This window comes from Rattus norvegicus, chromosome 17, assembly GCF_036323735.1.
Source record: "Rattus norvegicus strain BN/NHsdMcwi chromosome 17, GRCr8, whole genome shotgun sequence".
NCBI classification, from domain to species: domain Eukaryota; kingdom Metazoa; phylum Chordata; class Mammalia; order Rodentia; family Muridae; genus Rattus; species Rattus norvegicus.
Window position 1 is genome coordinate 31,096,989 of NC_086035.1, and position 27,502 is coordinate 31,124,490.

At 41.9% G+C, this 27,502-nt stretch overlaps 2 protein-coding genes across 7 annotated transcripts in view; one reads left to right on the plus strand and one right to left on the minus strand.

Moving 5' to 3' along the window:
* Serpinb6a (serpin family B member 6A) overlaps positions 1-27,502 on the plus strand; it is a 118,225-nt gene that overhangs the window by 20,178 nt on the left and 70,545 nt on the right. The window lies entirely within an intron of this gene.
* Positions 17,837-27,502, minus strand: part of Nqo2 (N-ribosyldihydronicotinamide:quinone dehydrogenase 2) — a 29,238-nt gene continuing 19,572 nt past the window's right edge. For 4 of the 5 annotated variants that reach the window (XM_006253867.5, XM_039095491.2, XM_006253868.4 and 1 more), the window contains 4 exons: positions 23,334-23,464; positions 22,065-22,178; positions 21,108-21,209; positions 17,837-18,718 (listed from right to left, as the gene is read on the minus strand). In XM_006253867.5, the coding sequence (XP_006253929.1) occupies positions 18,542-18,718; positions 21,108-21,209; positions 22,065-22,178; positions 23,334-23,464 (524 nt within the window). In that variant the 3' untranslated portion in view covers positions 17,837-18,541. The remainder of the gene's footprint in view (positions 18,719-21,107; positions 21,210-22,064; positions 22,179-23,333; positions 23,465-27,502) is intronic. The other variant, NM_001004214.1, reaches the window with a different exon arrangement.

Sequence of the window (27,502 nt, forward strand, 5' to 3'; positions counted from 1 at the left end):
CAGTGACACACCTCTTCAACAAGGACACACCTTTTTAAAAATTGGATATTTTTTAATTTATATTTCAAGTGTTATCCCCTTACCCGGTTTCCCATCCATAAGCCCCCATCCCATCCTCCCTCCCCCTTATTGTATGGGGGTGTTCCCCCACCTAGTCACCCACCCCTTCCCACCTCCTACCCTGACATCCTCCTACACTTTGGGGTCCAGCCTTGGCAGGACCAAGGGATTCTCCTCCCATTGCTGCCCAACAAGGCCATCCTCTGCTACATATGCAGCTGGAGCCCTGGGTATGAAGGACACACCTCCTAATAGTGCCACTCCCTCGGGCAAGCATATAAAACCATAACACCTCCCTCCCTCCCTCCTCTCTTTTTTCCTTTCTTCCCTGCCTCTCTCCCTCGTTTCCTCTTTTTTTTTCTCTCTCTCTGTTATTTGCGACAGAGTCTCATGTAGCATAGGCTGGCCCTGAAATTACTATGCAGGTGAGCGCCTGGCCCTTCTGCCTTCCAAATACTAGAGTCATAGACACTTGCCATCATGCCTGTCAGTTTTCCTCCATCCATACTTTCTTTTGGGCAATTGGACTTTTTTTTAAAATCTGTTTTCTCCTTATAAGGTTGACCATTAGCCTCTATTATTTCAGAGAACTCTAGTAACCTGAATATATACTGAGTATATACATGCCATTTGAAGTGGCTGCTTTATTTTAGATTATTATCTTATACATTATTTCTTGAATATTACCATTTATTCCCCTGCTTCAGCTGCCACACTGTGAATTCAACCATATTATAATAATTTCATAATAATTATTTGCCTAGAGTTAACACATCCCCCATTGTTCTTGTCCCCCATGGCCACTGCATTTCAGCCCTCCTTTTATTTTTTTATATTATTATCCTTCTAAAAGACATATAATTTTAAGAAATTTCTCTAGTAATGTATATTCATTGAAAACTCTCTTTTTAATCTGTTAAAAATGTCTTAATTTTTCTTCTATGGTCTGGATCTGGCTATTCATTTTTGCAGTCATTTTCATTTTTCCTGTGTGTTGGATGGTTTCACTGTATACTGTCTAATAGTTTTTATTTGTGCTGCTTGATCCATGTGGTATTTATTAAACCTGACAGCCAATTAATGTTTCTATAAAAATTAATGTCTCAATTTGCCATGCCCCTAGTCTTTGTCTTTTTCATTTATTTTCTTACTTGGTCAGATCTTTTTTGGGGAAAGGGTGGTGGTAGTGGTGGTTGTAGTGGTGGTGGTAGTGGTGGTGGTAGTGGTGGTGGTAGTGGTAGGGTGGTGGTGGTGGTAGTGGTGGTGGTGGTGGTAGTGGTGGTGGTAGTGGTGGTGGTAGTGGTGGTGGTAGTGGTGGTGGTAGTGGTGGTGGTAGTGGTGGTGGTGGTGGTGGTGGTGGTGGTAGTGGTGGTGGTAGTGGTAGTGGTGGTGGTGGTGGTAGTGGTGGTGGTGGTGGTAGTGGTGGTAGTAGTGGTGGTGGTAGTGGTAGTGGTAGTGGTGGTGGTGGTGGTGGTGGTAGTGGTGGTGGTAGTGGTGGTGGTAGTGGTGGTGGTAGTGGTGGTGGTGGTGGTAGTGGTGGTGGTAGTGGTGGTGGTAGTGGTGGTGGTGGTGGTAGTGGTGGTGGTAGTGGTAGTGGTAGTGGTGGTGGTGGTGGTAGTGGTGGTGATAGTGGTGGTGGTAGTGGTGGTGGTAGTGGTGGTGGTAGTGGTGGTGTACTTGCTTCTGTGGAGGCCAAAGGTTAATTGTTGGGATGTCTTCCTCAGTCACTCAGTCACTTACTTTTTGAAACACGCTCTGTCACTGAACTTGGAGCATGACCTTTTGGTTGAAAGGGCTGGCCAGTTAAACCTGGGCTCTGTTTGTATCCACCCTCTAGCACTGGGGTTACATGCACGTACCCAGCCTTTCAGGTGGTTGCTCAGGACCCACACTCAGATTCCCATGCTTTGCCCACAAAGTCCTCTATCCAGCACTTGTTCAGATCTTTTTAGCTCATTAATTCTCTCCGTAATCTGTGGGACTACTAGTTTACCTAGCCAGTGTTTAGTTTCAACTTCTATGTGTTTCAGCTCTAAAATATGTGTTTCTTTGAAATGTGTTCATTTTTGAATGTGTGTAAACACCTTACATGTGGTAATTTATGTGATTGTTTCATATTGCTACTATGTGAAACCCATGAGTGATTTACGTTTTATTTGGTGCTTTGTACTTAATCAGTCACATCTTTGCCTCCTTGTGTGCTTGGTGATTTGGGAAGGTTTATAGGAAGCTCATCTTAGCTCTAGAAAATGCCTGTAATTAGGGGGTGATGTTTCCTTTGGAAAGAATTTATGATCTTTTTTTTTTTATTAACTTGAGTATTTCTTATATACATTTCAAGTGTTATTCCCTTTCCCGGTTTCCGGACAAACATCCTCCTCCCCCCTCCCCTTCCTTATGGGTGTTCCCCTCCCAACCCTCCCCCCATTGCCGCCCTCCCCCCATAGTCTAGTTCACTGGGGGTTCAGTCTTAGCAGGACCCAGGGCTTCCCCTTACACTGGTGCTCTTACTAGGATATTCATTGCTACCTATGAGGTCAGAGTCCAGGGTCAGTCCATGTATAGTCTTTAGGTAGTGGCTTAGTCCCTGGAAGCTCTGGTTGCTTGACATTGTTGTACTTTTGGAGTCTCGAGCACCTTCAAGCTCTTCCAGTTCTTTCTCTGATTCCTTCAACGGGGGACCTATTCTCAGTTCAGTGGTTTGCTGCTGGCATTCGCCTCTGTATTTGCTGTATTCTGGCTGTGTCTCTCAGGAGCGATCTACATCCGGCTCCTGTCGGTCTGCACTTCTTTGCTTCATCCATCTTGTCTAATTGGGTGGCTGTATATGTATGGGCCACATGTGGGGCAGGCTCTGAATGGGTGTTCCTTCAGTCTCTGTTTTAATCTTTGCCTCTCCCTTCCCTGCCAAGGGTATTCTTTTTCCTCATTTAAAGAAGGAGTGAAGCATTCACATTTTGATCATCCGTCTTGAGTTTCGTTTGTTCTAGGGATCTAGGGTAATTCAAGCATTTGGGCTAATAGCCACTTATCAATGAGTGCATACCATGTATGTCTTTCTGTGATTGGGTTAGCTCACTCAGGATGATATTTTCCAGTTCCAACCATTTGCCTACGAATTTCATGAACTCGTTGTTTTTGATAGCTGAGTAATATTCCATTGTGTAGATGTACCACATTTTCTGTATTCATTCCTCTGTTGAAGGGCATCTGGGTTCTTTCCAGTTTCTGGCTATTATAAATAAGGCTGCGATGAACATAGTGGAGCACGTGTCTCTTTTATATGTTGAGGCATCTTTTGGGTATATGCCCAAGAGAGGTATAGCTGGATCCTCAGGCAGTTCAATGTCCAATTTTCTGAGGAACCTCCAGACTGATTTCCAGAATGGTTGTACCAGTCTGCAATCCCACCAACAATGGAGGAGTGTTCCTCTTTCTCCGCATCCTCGCCAGCATCTGCTGTCACCTGAGTTTTTGATCTTAGCCATTCTCACTGGTGTGAGGTGAAATCTCAGGGTTGTTTTGATTTGCATTTCCCTTATGACTAAAGATGTTGAACATTTCTTTAGGTGTTTCTCAGCCATTCGGCATTCCTCAGCTGTGAATTCTTTGTTTAGCTCTGAACCCCATTTTTTAATAGGTTTATTTGTTTCCCTGCGGTCTAACTTCTTGAGTTCTTTGTATATTTTGGATATAAGGCCTCTATCTGTTGTAGGATTGGTAAAGATCTTTTCCCAATCTGTTGGTTGCCGTTTTGTCCTAACCACAGTGTGCTTTGCCTTACAGAAGCTTTGCAGTTTTATGACATCCCATTTGTCGATTCTTGATCTTAGAGCGTAAGCCATTGGTGTTTTGTTCAGGAAATTTTTTCCAGTGCCCATGTGTTCCAGATGCTTCCCTAGTTTTTCTTCTATTAGTTTGAGTGTGTCTGGTTTGATGTGGAGGTCCTTGATCCACTTGGACTTAAGCTTTGTACAGGGTGATAAGCATGGATCGATCTGCATTCTTCTACATGTTGCCCTCCAGTTGAACCAGCACCATTTGCTGAAAATGCTATCTTTTTTCCATTTGATGGTTTTGGCTCCTTTGTCAAAAATCAAGTGACCATAAGTGTGTGGGTTCATTTCTGGGTCTTCAATTCTATTCCATTGGTCTATCTGTCTGTCTCTGTACCAATACCATGCAGTTTTTATCACTATTGCTCTGTAATACTGCTTGAGTTCAGGGATAGTGATTCCCCCTGAAGTCCTTTTATTGTTGAGGATAGCTTTAGCTATCCTGGGTTTTTTGGTATTCCAGATGAATTTGCAAATTGTTCTGTCTAACTCTTTGAAGAATTGGATTGGTGTTTTGATGGGGATTGCATTGAATCTGTAGATTGCTTTTGGTAAAATGGCCATTTTTACTATATTAATCCTGCCAATCCATGAGCATGGGAGATCTTTCCATCTTCTGAGGTCTTCTTCAATTTCTTTCCTCAGTGTCTTGAAGTTCTTATTGTACAGATCTTTTACTTGCTTGGTTAAAGTCACACCGAGGTACTTTATATTATTTGGGTCTATTATGAAGGGTGTCGTTTCCCTAATTTCTTTCTCGGCTTGTTTCTCTTTTGTATAGAGGAAGGCAACTGATTTATTTGAGTTAATTTTATACCCAGCCACTTTGCTGAAGTTGTTTATCAGCTTTAGTAGTTCTCTGGTGGAACTTTTGGGATCACTTAAATATACTATCATGTCGTCTGCAACTAGTGATATTTTGACCTCTTCTTTTCCGATCTGTATCCCCTTGATCTCCTTTTGTTGTCTGATTGCTCTGGCTAGAACTTCAAGAACTATATTGAATAAGTAGGGAGAGAGTGGGCAGCCTTGTCTAGTCCCTGATTTTAGTGGGATTGCTTCAAGTTTCTCTCCATTTAGTTTAATGTTAGCAACTGGTTTGCTGTATATGGCTTTTACTATGTTTAGGTATGGGTCTTGAATTCCTATTCTTTCTAGGACTTTTATCATGAAGGGGTGTTGAATTTTGTCAAATGCTTTCTCAGCATCTAATGAAATGATCATGTGGTTCTGTTCTTTCAGGTTGTTTATATGATGGATCACGTTGATGGTTTTCCGTATATTAAACCATCCCTGCATGCCTGGGATGAAGCCTACTTGATCATGGTGGATGATTGTTTTGATGTGCTCTTGAATTCGGTTTGCCAAAATCTTATTGAGTATTTTTGCGTCGATATTCATAAGGGAAATTGGTCTGAAGTTCTCTTTCTTTGTTGTGTCTTTGTGTGGTTTAGGTATAAGACTAATTGTGGCTTCGTAGAAGGAATTCGGTAGGGCTCCATCTGTTTCAATTTTGTGGAATAGTTTGGATAATATTGGTATGAGGTCTTCTATGAAGGTTTGATAGAATTCTGCGCTAAACCCGTCTGGACCTGGGCTCTTTTTGGTTGGGAGACCTTTAATGACTGCTTCTATTTCCTTAGGAGTTATGGGGTTGTTTAACTGGTTTATCTGTTCCTGATTTAACTTCGATACCTGGTATCTGTCTAGGAAATTGTCCATTTCCTGAAGATTTTCAAGTTTTGTTGAATATAGGTTTTTATAGTAAGATCTGATGATTTTTGAATTTCCTCTGAATCTGTAGTTATGTCTCCCTTTTCATTTCTGATTTTGTTAATTTGGACGCACTCTCTGTGTCCTCTCGTTAGTCTGGCTAAGGGTTTATCTATGTTGTTGATTTTCTCAAAGTACCAACTTTTGGTTCTGTTGATTCTTTCTATGGTCCTTTTTGTTTCTACTTGGTTGATTTCAGCTCTGAGTTTGATTATTTCCTGCCTTCTACTCCTCCTGGGTGTATTTGCTTCTTTTTGTTCTAGAGCTTTTAGGTGTGCTGTCAAGCTGCTGAGATATGCTCTTTCCTGTTTCTTTCTGCAGGCACTCAGCGCTATGAGTTTTCCTCTTAGCACAGCTTTCATTGTGTCCCATAAGATTGGGTATGTTGTACCTTCATTTTCATTAAATTCTAAAAAGTTTTTAATTTCTTTCTTTATTTCTTCCTTGACCAGGTTATCATTGAGTAGAGCATTGTTCAATTTCCACGTATATGTGGGCATTCTTCCCTTATTGTTATTGAAGACCAGTTTTAGGCCGTGGTGGTCCGATAGCACGCATGGGATTATTTCTATCTTTCTGTACCTGTTGAGGCCCGTTTTTTGACCAATTATATGGTCAATTTTGGAGAAAGTACCATGAGGAGCTGAGAAGAAGGTATATCCTTTTGCTTTAGGATAGAATGTTCTATAAATATCCGTTAAGTCCATTTGGCTCATGACTTCTCTTAGTCTGTCTACATCTCTGTTTAATTTCTGTTTCCATGATCTGTCCATTGATGAGAGTGGGGTGTTGAAATCTCCCACTATTATTGTGTGAGGTGCAATGTGTGTTTTGAGCTTTAGTAAGGTTTCTTTTACATATGTAGGTGCCCTTGTATTTGGGGCATAGATATTTAGGATTGAGAGTTCATCTTGGTGGATTTTTCCTTTGATGAATATGAAGTGTCCTTCCTTATCTTTTTTGATGACTTTTAGTTGAAAATTGATTTTATTTGATATTAGAATGGCTACTCCAGCTTGCTTCTTCTGACCATTTGCTTGGAAAGTTGTTTTCCAGCCTTTCACTCTGAGGTAGTGTCTGTCTTTGTCTCTGAGGTGTGTTTCCTGTAGGCAGCAGAATGCAGGGTTCTCGTTGCGTATCCAGTTTGTTAATCTATGTCTTTTTATTGGGGAGTTGAGGCCATTGATATTGAGAGATATTAAGGAATAGTGATTATTGCTTCCCGTTATATTCATATTTGGAAGTGAGGTTATGTTTGTGTGCTTTCATTCTCTTTGTTTTGTTGCCAAGACGATTAGTTTCTTGCTTCTTCTAGGGTATAGCTTGCCTCCTTATGTTGGGCTTTACCATTTATTATCCTTTGTAGTGCTGGATTTGTAGAAAGATATTGTATAAATTTGGTTTTGTCATGGAATATCTTGGTTTCTCCATCAATGTTAATTGAGAGTTTTGCTGGATACAGTAACCTGGGCTGGCATTTGTGTTCTTTTAGGGTCTGTATGACATCAGTCCAGGATCTTCTGGCCTTCATAGTTTCTGGCGAGAAGTCTGGTGTGATTCTGATAGGTCTGCCTTTATATGTTACTTGACCTTTTTCCCTTACTGCTTTTAATATTCTTTCTTTATTTTGTGCGTTTGGTGTTTTGACAATTATGTGACGGGAGGTGTTTCTTTTCTGGTCCAATCTATTTGGAGTTCTGTAGGCTTCTTGTATGTCTATGGGTATCTCTTTTTTTAGGTTAGGGAAGTTTTCTTCTATGATTTTGTTGAAGATATTTACTGGTCCTTTGAGCTGGGAGTCTTCCCTCTCTTCTATACCTATTATCCTTAGGTTTGATCTTCTCATTGAGTCCTGGATTTCCTGTATGTTTTGGACCAGTAGCTTTTTCCGCTTTACATTATCTTTGAGAGTTGAGTCAATGATTTCTATGGAATCTTCTGCTCCTGAGATTCTCTCTTCCATCTCTTGTATTCTGTTGGTGAAGCTTGTATCTACAGCTCCTTGTCTCTTCTTTTGGTTTTCTATATCCAGGGTTGTTTCCATGTGTTCTTTCTTGATTGCTTCTATTTCCATTTTTAATTCCTTCAACTGTTTGGTTGTGTTTTCCTGGAATTCTTTCAGGGATTTTTGTGTCTCCTCTCTATGGGCTTCTACTTGTTTATTTATGTTTTCCTGGAATTCTTTCAGGCATTTTTGCGATTCCTCTCTGTAGGCCTCTACTTGTTCTCTAAGGGAGTTCTTCACGTCTTTCTTGAAGTCCTCCAGCATCATGATCAAAAATGATTTTGAAACTAGATCTTGCTTTTCTGGTGTGTTTGGATACTCCATGTTTGTTTTGATGGGAGAATTGGGCTCCGATGGTGCCATGTAGTCTTGGTTTCTGTTGCTTGGGTTCCTGCGCTTGCCTCTCGCCATCAGATTATCTCTAGTGTTACTTTGTTCTGCTATTTCTGACAGTGGCTAGACTGTCCTATAAGCTTGTGTGTCAGGAGTGCTGTAGACCTGTTTTCCTCTCTTTCAGTCAGTTATGGGGACAGAGTGTTCTGCTTTCGGGCGTGTAGTTTTTCCTCTCTACAGGTCTTCAGCTGTTCCTGTGGGCCTGTGTCTTGAGTTCACCAGGCAGCTTTCTTGCAGCAGAAAATTTGGTCTTACCTGTGGTCCTGAGGCTCAAGTTCGCTCGTGGGGTGCTGCCCACGGGCTCTCTGCAGCGGCAGCAACCAGGAAGACCTGTGCCACCCTTCCGGGAGCTTCAGTGCACCAGGGTTCCAGATGGTCTTTGCCTTTTTCCTCTGGCGTCCGAGATGTGTGTGGAGAGAACAGTCTCTTCTGGTTTCCCAGGCTTGTCTGCCTCTCTGAAGGTTTAGCTCTCCCTCCCACGGGATTTGGGTGCAGAGAACTGTTTATCTGGTCTGTTTCCTTCAGGTTCCGGCGGTGTCTCAGGCAGGGGTCCTGCCGCTCCTGGGCCCTCCCCCACGGGAGCCCAGAGACCTTATACAGTTTCCTCTTGGGCCAGGGATGTGGGCAGGGGTGAGCAGTGTTGGTGGTCTCTTCCGCTCTGCAGCCTCAGGAGTGCCCACCTGACCAGGCGGTTGGGTCTCTCTCTCTCACGGGGTCTGGGAGCAGAGAGCTGCTGCGGGCCGGGATCCGCGGGTGTGGGACTTCCGGTAAACACAGAACGTGCCCAGTCCATGATCCTTATTTCCTATGATTGATCTCACTGATTCATTTCAGGCCACTTCTTTAAAACTCTTCTGACACTGTAGATATGGATGCCATAGGTTCAAGCCAAGATTCTGTGGTATAGGTCAGGATTTCTTCTCATTCAAAACTAAGACAGAGATAGCCTGTTTGCTGTTAAAGGCAGACTTTTCTACCTTTTCACAAGGATGGGCCCTGTATAAATGGTCTCTTTTGGCTTTTGTTTGTATATGCATGTATTTTTCTTCTGTTAATGTAAGATCTCCTAATATAAAACAGGCTTGTTGGAATCTACTTTGGATAAGAGGGTGGCTTGCAATTAACAGCAGCCCTCTGTCTCTACATCTGTGTGCAGGAATTATAGGGGTGGTACCGACTCCTGAACAAGGACTGATTACCTGCTCACACCACACACACCCGTAGTGTAGTTTGACTCCAGTCTGTCCAGTTGCTGTAGTAAACATGAGACCAAGGCAGCCCAGAGGCGCCACACTTGCCTATCTGCTGTAAGTGACTAGTTTTGCTGTTGAGGTGTAAGTTTGGGGATACGGTTGGTTACTCCCCTACTTTCTCGTTTTAATAGTGCATTTACATGAGTGTTCATATTGGTTTATCTGATAGAAGTCTTGCTGCCACAGAAGAGCATTTTGGAATAACTTGTCTGCTGAAGGGTAGGGAATCAGTCTTAGCAAGGTTTAATCTCAGCCAGATACCCAGTGTGGTGGTTTGAATAAGAATGGACCCCATATGCTCATATTTGAATGTTTAGGGAGTGGCATTAGGAGGTCTGGCTTTGCTAGGGTAGATGTGGCCTTGTTGGAGGAAGTGTGTTGCTTTGGGATTTCAAAATTTTCTCAGTGGTTTTCTCTCTGCCAGCTGCTGGCAGATCCAGATGTAGAACCCATAGTTGCTTCTCAGCACCTTATCTACCTGCATGTAACCATGCTTCCCACCATGACAATAATGGACAAAACCTTTGAAATTGTAAGCAAGCCCCAGTTAAATGTTTTCTTTAAGAATTATGGTAAGGGGCCTGGAGAGATGGCTCAGGGTTTAAGAGCACTGGCTGCACTGGAGGGTGCCAGATACCAGGGAAGCAAGAGGCTCTCAGGACCCAGTGGGGATGACTTTAGCCTAATGCACAGGAAAGGGGAACCTGTAGAGACCACCTCCAGTAGATAGGCATGGCCCTTAGTCAAGGGATGGAGCCATCTACATATTTCAACATTTTTAACCCAGAAATGTTCCTGTTCGAAGGAAAGGCAGGGACAAAAATTGGAGCAGAGACTGAAGGAAAGTCCATCCGTGGACTGCCCTACCTGAGGATCCATTCTGTCTACCCAACACTGTTGTTGCCAAGAGGTGCTTGCTGACAGGAACCTGGTGTGGCTGCTCCTTGGGAGGTTCTGCCAGCACCTGACAGTGCAGATGTGGATGCTCACAGCCAAACATCAGACCGAGCTGAGGGACCCTGGTGGGGGAGCTGGCAGAAGGACTGGAGGAGCAGAGAGGGATTGCAACCCTGTAGGAAGATCAATGTCAGCTGGCCAGTCCACGCAGTACTCACAGGGAGTAGACCATCAATGAAGGAGTGTACAGGGAGAGATCCATGGCTCCAGATACATGGGTAGAAGAGGATGCCTTGTCTGACATCAGTGGGAGGGGAGGCTCTTGGTCCTATGGAGATTTGATGCCCCAGTGTAGGGGAATACTGGAGAGGTGGGGTGGGAGTGGGTGGGTGGGGGAGCACCCTCACAGAGGGAAAGGGGAGGGGGGAGAGGGCAGATGGAATGAGGAGGGGTTGTGGAGGGATAACCAGGAAAGGGGATATCATTTGAGATGTAAACAACAGATACAATAAAATAAATTAACAATTAAAAAAAAAAACACTGGCTGCAATTCCAGAGGACCCAGGTTCCATTCCCAGTATCCATAAGGCAGCTCCCATCTGTCTGTAACTCCTGTTTGAGGGATATCTGACACCCTCACACAAACATACATGCAGCCAAAACACCAATGTACATAAAATAAAAATAAATTATTAAGAAAAAAAAGAATTGCCATGGTTGTGGTGTTGTTGAAAAATATAAAAATAAAAAAAAAGGTATATTGGTTTCTTTTACCGGGCTAGGTCCGCACCGCGGGTCCCCAAGATATCTGCTAGATATCTTGGCGGAAACACATCCCCACTTCTCAGCGGCCCAGTGTCTCTTGCCGCCACACACTTTCCTACACTCAAACCGTCACATAAAATAACACACAACACAATAATGTTAGATCCAACTGATAAGATATAATTGTCCACTTAAACATACAAAGCCCGGTACCATCCATCCCTTAGGAACATTGATAACAACTTGTTAATACACAGAGCAGAATCTTAACATCACCTGCCATGGCTTCTCTCCCTCTCCTCTCTCCTGTCTCTCCTTCTCCTCTGTCTCCTCCTCTTCCTTCAAACTTCTCTCCTGCCCATCCTTCCTTCTCCTCCAAAGACAGGCCTCCTTCTATCCTGTACCTGCCCTTCACCTGTACTTTACAAATTCAATGAGGAGGCTCTGGTGAAGTCACCTGATTCCTGAGTACAGTGGAATTAGCATCAAAATACAGATAACTTCAGGGCAAACCACAACATCCTGTGTGTCTCTTCACAGCAATAGAAACTCACTAAGAAACAAGCAAAAAAAAAAAAAAAAAATCCCCGATTCATAAAGCATCAGGCTATTACTGAGCAGGGAGTTTTTTTCTTGTCGTGAGCTCTGGAAATGTGTTTTTCAGGGTTCCTTAGCAGCCCAGAGAAGAGCTCCAGAAAAGTGTATAGTGATAGGACCCTGGTAAAGTCACTTTATCCCTGTCTCAGTTGCTCATCTGTAAAATGAAGATAATCATAAAACCTTCCTGAAGACTGCTAGCACATGCTTGGAAGAAACCTTCACCCTCCCAGGTCTGCACCAGGACTTTGGGATCCCAGACAGGATTTCAAGCTGTTTCTGAGGCTCAAGAAGAAGCTAGTTTATTAGCTTTTCATTGCTGTGACCAAAATATCTAAGAGAAAAAACTTAAGAGGTGGAAAGTTTATTTTAGCCCACAGTATCAGCCCATTGAGAACTATTCATACCATCTCAGACAGGAAGAAAAGGGAATTCCTGAAGAGGTCAGGGCAAGATATAGTTACCATGTACATGCTTGTGCCCTGCCTTTTCCAGCAAGGCCCCATCTCTTTAACTTTCAACATCACCCCAATAATGGTGTTGTATAAATCTGCTAAAGGGCTAATCTATTGGTTAGGGACAGCCTCCTGATCCAGTTGTTATTGGAAATGCTCTCAGACACATCAGAGATCTCTCCACTAATCTCTTAAGCATTGTTAATCCAGTCAAGTTACCTATCACAGTTACATATGCCGGAACTGGGGACACACTGTCTTCTGGCTTGTTAGGTGGTGTAATAATGGAAGGCCAGACCCCTTTATATCACAGATGGGGAAACTGATACATAAAAGGCTAGCTGGTATGCTTAAGGCCACACAGTCACCCTGGGACTGGGTGATACATTAAGCCTCTGCCTATTCTACCAGTTTGCCACAATGACGGATACTTAATCTTTTTCTCTTCTCCTTTTGCTTATTAGATGCTTCTATACACTCAGCCCATCTGGGGAGAAAAGGATTTTGATAACTTGTAGGGCTGTAAGTTTTGCTAGTTTTTATAAAATCATATCTGTTGAATTACCCACGTTTGTTTCCATTGTAATTGGCACAAATCTAACCTCCACTTAAGCCTCAAAGGCAGTTCATTGCCTCACATATCTGGAGAGCTGATGGCTCACTTTCACAGACAAGCACAGGTACATGTGTTCGACAGATGCTATCAGAATATCTCTTTATAGCTTGAGCAATCTTTTCCTCAGCATGACTTTGGTTGCAGGCTGACACCTCTATGTTTCTGATTTACAGTGTCACAACTCCAGCAAGAAAGAGCTTTATTTCCCAAAGGTCTGATCAGTCCCTGAATTTAATTTTTTTTCCTGACTTGGGTTATTTCTCGGCCACAGAACATGGATTGATCAGGTCTGTCTGATGCCACAAGTGGGTACAAAGTAGGGACCACCACTGTGAAAACAACATAGCTCAGAATAAGACATAATACCCAAAGGGAAATCAGTGTTGAGCCACCAGAAAGACCAGGAAGATGTGTGAGAAAAGCTGAGTGTGCATAGTGCCACATACCAGCTTAGTGGAGGGCCATGTCTAAGTTCAAATCCTACATCTGCCTCTTCATAGCTGTGAGCTTTGAGCAAGAGTCTTAACTCTGCTTCAATGTCTGTGTCTATAAAATGAGGCAACTTTTCTTGCTCACAAGGCTAATACAATAATTCAATGAGCTACCATATAACTAAAAAGTGTTAGCAGCTCCTGGCAATGTTAAATATCCACTATAGATACATACGTTAGATACTTTCCCCTTACCATTATAACCAGTACTGCTAACAGACAAATAACAAAACTCAGACAACAGTTACTTTCCAAAATACTTTCATTTTCTCTGTATTTCTTTAGAATAAAGCCTTTGGGTTTCTTGCAGCTGGTTCTCAGTGGTGCTGGACCAATTACTACTGTACTGGTATAATCCAAGTGGAGAAATACTTTAAAGGAAAGACTCTTGGCCTAGCACACGCATCAGTGGGAGGCCTTCATGTGAGAAGATAGGTTTCTCCAAGGCTCCTATAACTCTTCCATCATGGAATTGCTTACAAACCACTTTTTTTCTGACCCCTGAATTTTGCCATCTTCTGGTGCTGGTTTTCTCTGCTTAGAGACTTCTGCCAGCATCCCTATCCTTTGGAGACTGGAGCTGCTTGGACCTACCCCCACTTCCCTTACTTTCTAACATTAAGCCATGCTTCCTTTGTTACTCACCTCTGCTCAGAATGGCTCAGGGAACTGAACTCCACAGAGACAAGGATTTTGCAAAGTCACAAAGGCCCTGTGTTCCTAAGGGAATGGTGCCTAATAACATAACCATGGCTGTGGCCATTTCTTTTTCTTTGCAGAGAACCACTTCCCACTGACCTGGTGATACAGGATTTAAGTGCAGGTGATGTAGCTGATTAAATGTGAGCAAAGTCTCAACTCTGGAACTGCTAGTGGTTCTGCTTGGGAGGCAGAGTTTATAATGTCCTTAGATACATGAGGCTAAGCTGAGGAAATCTACTCCCAAGGTATAGTTGTAGCAAAAAGAATATGGCATATTTACTCACCAATTAGAACTTGGGAGCAGGGTCCCAGAGACTGTGCAAACTCCAGATTTTGGAGGCCAGTATTTAGCATTACAATAAACAGTAAAAGACAAAACCTCAAAGTAGTGACTTCTGAAACCTGGGAAGGGAGCAAGGTTCCCTCCATTTGGTCTTCTTATCCAGTACTAGAAATGGGGAGCTGGGGAATCAGGGCAGAATTTCTCCTTCTGAGTACTCTTGGTGTCCAGCAGTTCACAAGGGCCCCTGAATGAGGCTCTAAAGGTGGGTTGTTGTTGTCTCTCCACTTTCCAGGCTCCCTGTGGCTACAGTTTGCTAAGCAAACTGAGAGATCTGAATTATCAAACCCATTCCTGGGTTGGGGGGAGGAGGTAGGGAAGGAGGGAGGGGAGGGAAAGAGGTGCATTATCTAGGACATTTCTTCTGGGACTGCCTATTTTCTCTTGGCTTCTTAAGCCCCATTCATTTCCTTATCATAACCTTGGGCCTATTTCTGCAGTCATAGGAGAAGAGACACCAGAGCAATTACCAGTGAAAAAGTTCTAGTGGTCAGAAGCCCAGGATTAACTGCTGGATGCTGGAGAAATGTGGGGCTAGCAAGTCATTGAAGTCAAACATTTGATGGAGGCCTGGTGGCTGGAAACCCCCATTGAGGCATGGAATGAATTTACAGAAGATTATGTTAAGAGAACAGGCTGAGGTGATGGAGGAGGTTCGTTGAATGCTAGTGGAGCCAATACAGACATGCAGTGTTTTCACTGCATCTTAGCTTATACAAAGCAATCTTTCTAGACTAGGGGTTCCTTGGAGAACCCAGCATATGCAGAATGGATGCCTAAGAAGCTACCACTGAAATGGCACTTGAAGGACCTATACATAAAAAGATGCTTGGAGGACAAACAAGTTGGAGAGGTTTTGAAGATATCTCAGAGATTAAAATGCTGTAAGAAAGAGAACCAAGAAGATCCAAGAGAGGCTTGAAAAATGTGTAGACATATCTTGAGAGGAATACTAGTTGGCTTTAACTGTCGGCACAGATCAAAGTCATCTGAGAAGAAAGTCTCAACTGAGCAATTGCCTAGATCCTCATGAGGATTGCCAGAATCCACATGGCTACTCACAAATTGCATGTGTATGGGGGCTTGTCTTGATTGATAATTGATGGAGGGCCCAGTCCACTGTGGGCCACACCATTCACTTCATAGTCGGTTCTAAACATTTAAGAAGGCTTGCTAGAACAATGCCAACCAACCAGAGCTTCCAGGGACTAAGCCACTACCCAAAGACTATACACATGGACTGACCCTGGGCTCCAATCTCATAGGTAGCAATGAATAGCCTAGTAAGAGCACCAGTGGAAGGGGAAGTCCTTGGTCCTGCCAAGACTGAACCTCCAGTGAACGTAATTGTTGGGGGGAGGGCAGTAATGGGGGGAGGATGGGGAGGGGAACACCCATATAGAAGGGGAGGGGGAGGGGCTAGGGGGGATATTGTCCTGGAAACCGGGAAAGGGAATAACAATCGAAATGTAAATAAGAAATACTCAAGTTAATAAAAAGAAAAAAAAAAGAAGGCTTGCGAGAGGTGGTATATACCTTTAATCACAGAACAGGCAGGTAGATCTGTGAGTTTGAGTTCAGCCTAGTCTACATAGAGAATTCCTTTAGGTCTAGGGTGACATAGTAAGACTGTCTCAAAAAAGAAAAAAACCCAAAAAACAATAAAAAAAGACAAAGCTCACTGAGTAAGCTACTAGCAAGCATCCTCTTCCTGCTCCCTTTGATACTTCTTGGCTGTGAAGTGAGTTCCTTGGTCATAGGGTAAAAATGTAAGGAAAGGTAGCAGGTCTGCCTTCACACCTTGAGTTCTTGACTTGATTTGCCTAATAATAGGCTGTGATCTGCATTGTTTTAGTTTGCTTTTTGTAAAGATTTATTTTTTAAATTATGTGTATATGTGTGTATTTTTGTGTAGGTTTGCATACATGAGGATAAATGCTGGAGAAGCCCAGAGGAGTGTATCAGATTTCCTGGAACTGGATATTTCTACAATCATAGGAGAAGAGACACCAGAACAATAACTGCAGAAATAGGCAGAAATCAATCTACTTGGTGTGGGTGCTGGGAACAAAATTTGGATCTCTAGAAGGGCAGCAAATGTTCTTAACTGCTGAGCCATCTCTCCAGTTCTGGGGTTGTAAGCTAAAATAAAACTTTGCTTCCCTAAGTTGTTTTTGGTCAGAGTATCATAACCACAGAAAGGGGACTACAACAGGAGAATCTGAAGACAATTCTAAAAAGTAGGTAAGATTGATGAAGCTAAAAAGTGCATGCTGAAAGGGACCGGATATAGATCTCTCCTGAGAGACACATCCAGAGCATGTCCAATACAGAGGTCAGTGCTAGCAGCAAACCACTGAACTGAGAACAGGACTCCCTTGGGGGGAATTAGAGGAAGTATTAAAAGAGTTGAAGGAGCTTGCAACCCCATAAAAACAACCATGCCAACCAACCAGAGCTTCCAGGGACTAAATCACTTCTGAAAGTCTATACATGGACTGATCCAAGGCTCCAACTACATATGTAGCAGAGAATAGACTTGTTGGGGCAGCAGTGTAAGGGGAAGCCCTTGTTCCTGCTAAGGTTGGACCTCCAGTGCAGGGGAATATGGGGGGCAGTAAGGGGGATGTATGGGGGAAATACCGTATGGGGGAGGGAGAGGGGAGGGGGTGGGGGATTATGGACAGGAAACCGGGAAAGGGAATAACATTTGAAATGTAAGTAAAGAAATATATCTAATAAAAAAATTTTTAAAAAAAGCAGCTTGGGGGTAGTAAAAATTACATAAAGGCTAGTGATGTGGCTCTGTAGGTAAAGGTGCCTGATAACCAGAGTTCAGTCTCTAAGTACAATGGAAGGAGAGAACTGACTCCTGAAAGTTGTCTTCTCAGTTCCATGTACTCCCACCCCACATATATACGAGAATGATGGTGCTAGAGAGGTGGTGGCTCACTGGTAAAGAGCATATATTACTTCTCTTTTGAGAATCTAGGTATGATTACCAGCATTCACATGGCTACTCACAAATGTGTGAGGGACCCAGCACCCTCTTCTGGTCTCTGCAAGCACCAGACACAAAGGTGGTGTGCAGACATAGACACAAGCAAAGCACTCAGACGCATAAATAAACCTGAGCACAGGACCTGCACAGGTTCAAACCACACAGACTCTTCATTGAGAAGGGGAGTGGCCAAAGCCCCATACCTAACCAAGAAGCTATTTGTTTTTCAGTTTCCTTTTTTTAAGAGCAGGAAGAGAGGTGGGGAGGAGCTAGGGGAGGAAAAGAACATCAATGTATCATAAGGAAAATTTAAATAAAAAAACTAGAAAAAGTGGTCCTGAAATAAGTGGGGAAAATGGCTCTGAAAATCAGAATTTTTTCAAATTCAAAGAATTTTTTTCAAAGCAAAGGCTTTGAGTAAGTATTTGATGGAAAAGACTGGAAGACAGAGAAATATTTGGAATCTGATGACAGAAAAAAAAAAAAAGATGAAAGGGGCCTGGGGCTGGCAAGTTGGCTCAGCCAAGTCTGTTGACCTGAATTTGGCCTCTGGAACATGATAGGAGGAGAGAACCAATTTCTGTAGGTTGTCCCTTGACTTCTGTATTAAGTTAAGGTTTCTTTTGCTGTGACAAAACACTATAACCAAGGCAACGAATAAAAGAAAGCATTTAATTGGGCTTATGGTTTTAGAGAGTTAGAGTTCATGATGGCAGAGCAAAGGAAGGAACAGCTGAGTGTTCACGTCTTCATCCAAAAGCAGCAGGCAGAGGACACACGGGATGACCAGTGTCTTTTGAAACCACAAAACCAATGACACTGCATCCAATGAAGCCACACTTCCTAATCTTTCTCAAACAGTTCTACCAACTGGGGACCAAATAGTCAAACATATAAGCCTATGGGGCTATCTCATTCAAATCACAACACACACACACAGTGACATGTGTGTTCATGTATACACTAAATATTTTAATAAATGAATAAGGGTCTGAAGGGGAGGAAAGGAATGGAAAGGAATATAAAGTAGAAAGGAATATAAAGAAACTGCAGATAGAAGTCATTTGAAGATGATTAACAGGAAACTGAGTGAAACATGTTCAGAAAATTATGCTACAAAAGTTGCAAGAAAAATTTTAGAGAAACATTAAAGAACAGAAAACTGAGTGAATAACCAGGCAGAACTAATACAGTGCAACAAACTTATTTTCAAAATATCTGATGGAGTTGAATGAAACTGAAGACACTCATTGGTGGGCACTGTTAAATACATCTCAGGATACATCACCACCTTCTCTTTGCCGTGCTTTAGGTCTCTTACTATGTTGCTTGTCAGCTGTACCCAGAGCATAAAATGTTATCCTTGGAAGTACCAAGAGGGTGTGCAGTGGATGGGTTCTTCCTTCCAGATGCTCTTCAGCCGCTGGACCCATGATGCCAGCATCACTTTTCTTTGTTCTTCTGATGAAACTTCAGGACCAAAACTGATCTGTGGGGCAAGGACTTTAAATCCACAGAAGTGCAATGTACCATGCTGAAGCCAGAAAGAAAGGAAATGATCATCACCAAACCCTTTATGTACATTCAGTTAAGCTAGTAGAGGAGGGAAATGATGTGATGTGAATAAGCTTTAAAAAATTGTGAAACGATGCTACAATGTAGTTGATAACAACCCACTTCTGGATAGCTGCAGGATGGAGGGCTTCATTAGCAGAAAAACCTGGTGGCTGGAATTTACAGACAGATGGTTACTAATGAATCCACCACTAAACACAGTTTTGATGGACTTTGCAAATTACGCTATTTTTCCAAATATGCTATTTGCCACCTATAATATATTTATTAAAATATGTTATTATATATTCAGTGCTAAGTGCAGAGAGGTTTTTTGGCTATGATGTGCTGCTGTGGAAGGCTATTGGCCATACTTGTTAAATCAAAACAGATTTTAAGCAGTATTTGTTGTATACCACTTATGTAAAATAATAATAAACTAGTAATAGACATTTTTAATGTAAGGATCTATCTAGGCCATTAAGGAAATCCATTCCAAGTAGGTGTAGGTTAAGTGGACTTTTAAATTTTTTTATAATGTTTACCTTTATTTCTACTATGTGTTGTTATAATTTGGGGTAAAGTACATATTTTTAAAACAAGATTTAAGGTTAGTCAAGGACATGTGTGAGAATGGCTAGCCTTCAGAGAGGGAAGCTCACAGATTGTAACTGCCCTTAATGGAGCACCACTAATCCATTAACTGGAATCACCTTTCAAAACAAGCCTAGTTTCTCCCTAGAAATATCACACTTTGGTCTTTTGCACTATGCTTTTTAAAACTCACATGATCATCCAAGCCTTCCCTATGGAGTTAGGGACAAAAAGCCCACATATATGTTTTTATATTACTTTCTCTCAGATGTTAAGACTTTTTGGAAATCAGCTCTTAAAAATCCATTATTGGGGCTGGAAAATGGCTCAGCAGTTAAAGGTCTCAGTGGGTATGGCAGCATTGGATCTGTAACCCCAGTATATGTGGGGAGAGGGGGAAAGGCAGGCAGATCCCAGGACTCACCAGCCATCCAGTCAAGCCAAATCAGCAAGCACCATGGTCAATGAGAGATGTAATCTCAAAGAATAAGGTGTAAAGTGATCAAGGAATTTACTTGAAACTGACCTCTAGCATTCACAAATGCATGCACAGGCAAATGCGCACACACACACACACACACACACACACACACCAGAAACAACAAAGGCAAGGAATGAACTTAAATATATGCTATCTATCTATCTATCTATCTATCTATCTATCTATCTATCTATCTATCTATCTATCTATAAACTCTTCCTGTTTTGAAAAGACACAATAGGATAGTTTCACTAACCGAGCTGGCAAATCTGCTAAAAAAATGACAATAGAAATGAGTAAGGAATGGGAACCTAGAAAGAAACGAGACAAATCTTAATTTTTATTTATTATTTTGAGACAAGGACTCCTGTATCTCAGGCAGGCCTCAAACTTGTATAGCTGAGGATGATCCTCCTGCCTCTACTTCCCTAGTTGTGGGCATGCACTACCACAGCTAGCTTAGAGGGAGCTCAAACTCAAGGCTTTGCGTACACTCAGCACTCGCTCCACCACAGACTCTATCTGCAGCTTCTGCCCACAATGTCTACGTTCACAAAGGCAATCTCTCCAGCTATTAAGTACAAGCTTCCCTCATAACCGGACAGGTGTTCCTCCTCACCATCTGGAAGAGTACATCCATTTAGGTTTCAAGATCTCCTATGCGTCTTTGCCCTGAAGTCTGCCTCTTGTTCTTTGTCTCTCGCCAGGGAGTTCCATGCACATGGGCATCCTAGCGTGCTGGAACTCATTCTGTCATCGTCTTTCCCTTCTGTAGAGGGCTGTTCTTGAGCCACTCATCTGTCTAGGTTGTTCAGAGGCTCAGGTGAAGCTATCCATACCACAGGGTCTGTGGTACCTCTCACCAAGGCTAAGAGGTGGTGCTAGCTTTATCGACCATTTTAAGTCTGAAGAGGCCTCTCCAGGCCTTACTGTTGCTCATCAATCACACCCTCACACCTGGTCCCACCTCAGGGCCACCACAATCACTAGGGAACAGACAGGAGGCTAACCAGATTTGGCTTCAACTTTGGGTCAAGCATTATCAAAAGTTGTAAGTTTTCCCTCTTAGCCAGCCTTTAAACTGCTACCAATTTAAAAAATAAATCAAGGACAAAATGTTATTATTTTCCCTATCTAGTTTGGAGTCAAAATGATACGAAGTGTCAAGCTTACAAGGCATATATGTATGTATGTGTACATGGGGTGTGGGGTGTGGGGTGTGGGGTAAGGGATGAGGGGTGAGGTGTTGTTCAATGGGCCAGCAAAGCAGAGAATGTGCACAAGGCGTGTTTACCTGAAGTGGCCACAGGAAGTACCGGAAATCTCCATTGACCCCAGCTTTTGTGTACATCTCTGCTGTACCTCCCGTGGTAAAGGAAAGGAGGGCTAGTTTATCCTACAGGTAGGAGAGAGAGTAAATGCATCATGTGACTGCAAGAAAAGGAAACTGCTCCTGTGATGTAGTACAGAGGTACAGAGGTCAGATTCTTTCCAGGTTAGACAGATATAATCCTCCCATGTTCCATGGGCCCATCTAAAGAAGACAACTAATGCCCAAACAGGGATGGGGACAGAGCAGGCAAATGACAAGTGAATATCAAACTTCTAACAGGAGAGACTTCTGGAGGGAACTAGGTTTTAGAGACACCATGGGAACTGGGAAACTGACCACAGGGCTAATGGAAAGGCGATAGGGCTTACACAGGATGACTGCAATGAAGGTCAGCATCTTGGTTACCTGGTTCATTTTCATCATATACATTTAATTTCTGAAATGTTTAGAATTTAAAGCCATTTGCTTAACAGAAAGTTCTCTCAATAAGATACAGATATTATACATGGTACCTACCAGGTTTCACACCCTCTCTCCTACAATATAGGAACTGTGTGATTACTAGTCCCCCCATAGTAGGCATATGGAACCCAAAGGTGTCAATTGGTATACAAGACCAGCCAGACTGTCACAGAGTTGGTACCCTGGCATTGGGGCTGATAATGTCCACGTCATTCACCCTTGCTCAGTACCCGGCCCATACTTCCTTTGCCTTGTGTGTAGATTTGTGTGGATGCATATCACCTCACCCCCCCCCCCCCATCAAAAAGGATGTAAGTGTGTTGTGCACAATTAACTGCTTAATGGATATTTACTTATCTAATACAAAAATGCAAACTAGAAAATATAAGTTGATAGATGCCCTCACCTTCCTCCCACTAGATAGATCTGTAGTGATCTTATCTCCAGAGTACATACCTTGAGAAAACCAGAGTCATAAAAGCCTGGGACATCGAAGGCAAACCCTTGGCACAGCACCCTATCCATCCAGCCTTTTAGGATTGCTGGAACGCTGAACCAGTATAGTGGAAACTGGAAATGGAACAAGCAGAGACAAATTATGTCCTGTTTCAGGATTCATACTTTAGCTCTCCTCTGAGGGTACCCACTAGGCAAAGGTAGCGTACAGGATCAGCCTAGTGGGGGAACAACATAGGCATAGTGGGGAGAGGGGTAGAGCTGACTATGCTACTGAGGAAGTATGCTGGATAGTTTTGTGTCAGTTCGACACAAGTTAAAGACATCTGAAAATGCTTCTGTAAGATCAGGCTATAGGCAAGTCCATAGGCATTTTCTTAATTAGTGATCAAAGATCTGACTTGTGGGTGGTGCTATCTGCTGGGCTGGTGAGTTCTATAAGAAAGCAGGCTGAGCAAGTCTTGTGGAGCAAGCCAGTTAGCAGCACTCCTCTGCATTAGCTCCTGTCTCTAGATTCTCTCCGTTTGAGTTCCTGTCCTGATATCTTCAGTGATGGACTATGGATGTGGAAGTGTAAGCCAAATAAACCTTTTCCCCACCTCAATTTGCTTTTGGTCATGGTATTTCATCACAGCAATAGTAGCCCAAACTAAGATAGGAAATAAAAACAGAGACTTTGGATCAGTGAAGTCCCTGTGTGATAGAAATCTGGGGAGAGCAGAGCTCTCTAGAAGTGCTGCCATGGCCATTCTTATCCAAAGGACTCAGGCTGAGCACAGCCCTTATATATTGAGCCACCCTTTCTTTTGTGTTTGACTTGGATTTCAGTCAATGTAACAACACTTTAGAAGCACACACTTATATGATTATCCAGATTGTTATAGGTACATGTTAACTGCACTCTGTCTAGTTCTGGCAGGAGTGGTCATATTGAATTAGTGCTCCTGGAAGTTCCAACTAGCGGGCATGTCTGGGACAGTGACTTTGGGAGGATGAAAGCTACAATATTGGCACAATATTAGCTTCTGGGACCACTGGGCCATGGGTACATTCTTTATTCATACTGACTTAGGGAGCCAGGGCTTCGGATAACATTAGCTATAAAGATCTCTTTACTGATGTAGGTAAGTGTTGACCTAGGGTTCTAACTAGGAAAGGTATTTCAAGTTACTGTGTACATGTCCTAAAAATACTGGTTCTAAATGCAATGTTCAAGTGTTTATTCATAAGAAAATTCTACTCATCTGAGGGGAAAACAAACAAACAAACCTGAAATATCACTAGATCAGCTTCTTGCACCTTTCTCTGCTCTTCAAGTATGTCACTGGTCAGAGCTTTCTTCTTGTAGGCTTCATAGGCTTCTATCCCATATTTGAAGACTTCAGGATTAGAGAGGGCACCTAGCAAAGAAAAGGCCAAGTTTTCATTTATAGATGAGTATCCCTAGCTTGCCCCAGCCTGCGAAAAACTGCTACGTGGTCTGAGCTCACAAAAGCCTTGGGAATTTTCTGTGACTGACCAGAAGCTCAGCCTTGAGATCAGGCTGACAGAGAAGGCTGGGAGAACCACACTGGTAAGAATGCTTCCTATCTTCCAAGAGCTATTATATCTTCCCAACAACCCATGAGATGATGGAAATTCCTGACTTAGTAGAAAGGAAGCCAAGACTTGTGAGGAGCTAGGTACTTAGTGCCATGTGAGCCCTAGGTAGCAGAAGTGGTCCTGCATGTATGATGGCCTAAGACTGATGTGATCCCCAGTGTATGGCATCAAGACTAGACGGTGTAAACTCAAGACCTCTGAGAAGAATCTCAATGGAAAGTGAGTCAGTCCTTTTCATAACTGAAAAAGTTGAGCGTTTCTTCACAGTCTACTTTTCTGTGCTTTATAGAGACCCGTAGAGTGGAACTACATTAGGGATAAAGCCGGGATGTTCTGGAGAAGTTATCAGATGGTGTATGGCCACCACATTACATTTCCCCCAAGTCTACTTACATTCTTTGCACTTACAGTAGTCCTTCAGTATCCAAGGGAACTGAGTCTGACTTTTTGCACTTTCTACTTTCTTAGACCCTGTTCTGCTGTTCATTAAAAGAAAATAGTGCTGGCCTTGAACTTGCAGATCAGGCATTCAACTAGTATGATATATCCGCAGCCTGAACTGAATGCATTTGAAAAAAAATGGGAGAGAGGTGGAGAGAAGGCTCAGTGGTTGAGAGCACTTTGTATTCTTGCAGAGGATCAAGGTTTGGTCAGCACTCATATAAGACAGGTTATAATGTCCTATAACTCAAATTCTAGGAGTTCTGATACCCTATACCTGCCTTCTCAGACACATGCACGCCTGTGATATACATACAGGCAAGCAAGCAAACACACATACACATAACTATAAAAGGAAAGATTCGGATGAATATTACAAACTGAATCTGGAGGTGTAGTCTACATAAATCCAAGTGCATAGACAATGAGTATCTTTTTACCTGTATTAAAGGAAGAGATGGAAATTAGGGGTATAATAAGATACTGGAAAAAATAAGATGAAATTGTTTGAAGATAGTTGTTCACATGTCTGGAGAGCTCCCATAAAATCAATGAAAGCATCACTAACAATACGAAAGTTAGGGTTGGTTGGATACATACCTATCAAAATCCATGGGATAAGACATTTCAATGAAGGAAGACTACTGATTTGTTTGATTTAATTTTATATCTAGCCACTTTGCTGAAGTTGTTTATCAGCTGTAGAAGTTTTCTGGTAGAATTTTTGGGTTCGCTTATGTATACTATCATATCATCTGCAAATAGTGATACCTTGACTTCTTTGTTAAATTGTATCACCTTGATCTCTTTTTGTTGTCTTATTGCTCTAGCTAGAACTTAGAGAACTATATTGAATAGATATGGAGAGAGTGGGCAGCCTTGTGATGTCCCTGATTTTAATGGGATTGCTTCAAGAATCTCTCCATTTAATTGGTTGTTAGCTTGCTGTATATTGCCTTCATTATGTTTAGGTATGTGCCTTGAAGTCCTGATCTTTCCAAGACTTTTACCATGAAGGGGTATTGCATTTAGTCATAGACATTTTCAGCATCTAATGAGATGATCATATGATTTTTTTTCTTTGAATTTGTTTATATAGTGGATTACGTTGATGGATTTTTATATATTGAACCAACATTGCATCCCTGGGATGAAGCCTGCTTGATCGTGGTGAATGATGGTTTTGATGTGTTCTTGGATTTGGTTTGTTAGAATTTTAATGAGTATTTTTGTATCGATATTCATAAGCAAAATTGGTCTGAAGTTCCTTTCTTTGTTGAGCCTTTGTGTGATTTAGGTATCAGAGTAATTGTGATTTCATAGAATGAATTAGGTAGTGTTCCTTTTGTTTCTATTTTATGGAATAGTTTGAGAAGTATTGGTATTAGCTTTTAGAAGTAAGTTATTGGCTTTTCTTTGAAGGTATGCTAGAATTCCACACCAAAGCCATCTGGCCCTAGGCTTTTTTTTTTCGTGGGGGGGAGGTTTTTTAATGACTTCTATTTCCTTAGGGGATATGGGGCCGTTTAGAAAGTTTACCTGATCTTGATTTAACTTTGATATGTGGTATCTGTCTAGAAAATCATCCATTTCATCTAGATTTTCCAGTTTTGTTGAATATAGGCTTTTGTAGTAGGACCTAATGATGTTTTGAACCTCAGAATATTTTGTTATGTTTCCCTTTTCATTTCTGATTTTGTTAATTTGGATATTATCTCTGTGCCCTTTAGTTCGTTTGCCTAGAAGTTTATCTATCTTGTTGATTTTCTCAAAGAACCAACTTTTGGTTTTGTTGATTCTTTATATAGTTCTCATTGTTTCTATTTGGTTGATTCCCTGCAGTCTACTCCTTTTGGGTGTGTTTACTTCTTTTTGTAATCTTCCTTTTTACAAATGATAAAAGGCTGAGAAAGAAAATAGGGAAACTAAACCCTTCACAATAGGCACAAATAATATAAAATATCCTGGGGTAACTCTAACCAAACAAGTGAAAGATCTGTAGGACAAGAACTTCAAGTCTCCCAGGAAAGAAATAAAAAAATAAGACCTCAGAAAATGGAGAGCTCTCTCATGCTGATGGATTGGTAGGATTAACATAGTAAAAAGACCATCCTACCAAAAGCAATCTATAGATTCAATGCAATCCCTATCAAAATTTCAACAAAATTCTTCACAGATATGGAAAGAGCAATTCTCAATTTCATATGGAGAAACAAAAGATCCAGGATAGTGAAAACAATTATTAACAATAAAAGAACTTCTGGAGGAATCACCATCCTAATCTTAAGCTGTACTACAGAATAATAGTGAGAAAAACCACATGGTATTAGAACAGACAGGCAGGTTGATCAATGGAATAGAACTGAAGACCCACAAATAAACATACACACCTATGGTCACTAGATCTTTGAAATAGAAGCCAAAAATATACAGTGGAAAAAAGAAAGCATGTTGAATAAATGGTACTGGTCTAAGTGGCAGTCAGTATGTAGAAAAAAGAAAATAAATCCATATTTGTCACTTTGCATAAATCTCAAGTCCAAGTGGATGAATGACTTCAATATAAAACCAGATACACTGAATCTAATAGAAGAAAAAGTGGGAGTGTTAAAACTCATTGTAATGGGGGTGGGGTGGGGATGCCTAAACAGAACTCCAATGGCTCAGGCTCTAAGTAAGGTACCACAATTGATAAATGGGACCTCATGAAACTGAAAAGCTTCTGTAAGGCAAAGGACACAGTCAATAGAACAAATTAGTAACCTACAGATTGGGGAAAAAAACTTCACTAATCCCACATCTGATAGAAGGCTATTGGGATATATAAAGAACTCAAGAAACTAAATTTCAAACAAACAAGCAAACAAACCACCCAATTAAATGGGGTATAGAGCTAAACAGAAAATTCACAATAGAGGAATCTGGAATGGCTGAAAAGCACTTAAGAAATGTTCAAAATACTTAGTCATCAGGGAAGTGTAAATCAAAACAACCTTGAGATTCTATATCAATCAGAATGGCTAAGATGAAAATCTCAGGTGACAGCACATGCTGGGAAGGATGTGGAAAAAGAGGAACACTCCTCCACTGCTGGTGGTATTGCAAACTTGTAAAACCACTTTGGAAATCAATTTGGAGGTTCTTCAGAAAATGGAAGTAGATCTACCTGAAGACTCAGGTATACTACCCTTGGGCATATACCCAAAAGATGCCCACCATGCCACAGGAGCACATGCTCCACTATGTTTATAGCAGCCTTATTTATAATAGCCAAAAGCTGGAAACAGCCCAGATGTGCCACAACAGAAGAATGGATATAGAAAATGTGGTTCATTTACACAATGGAATACTATTCAGCTATTAAGAATGAGGACATCCACACGCTTGGGAAGCCA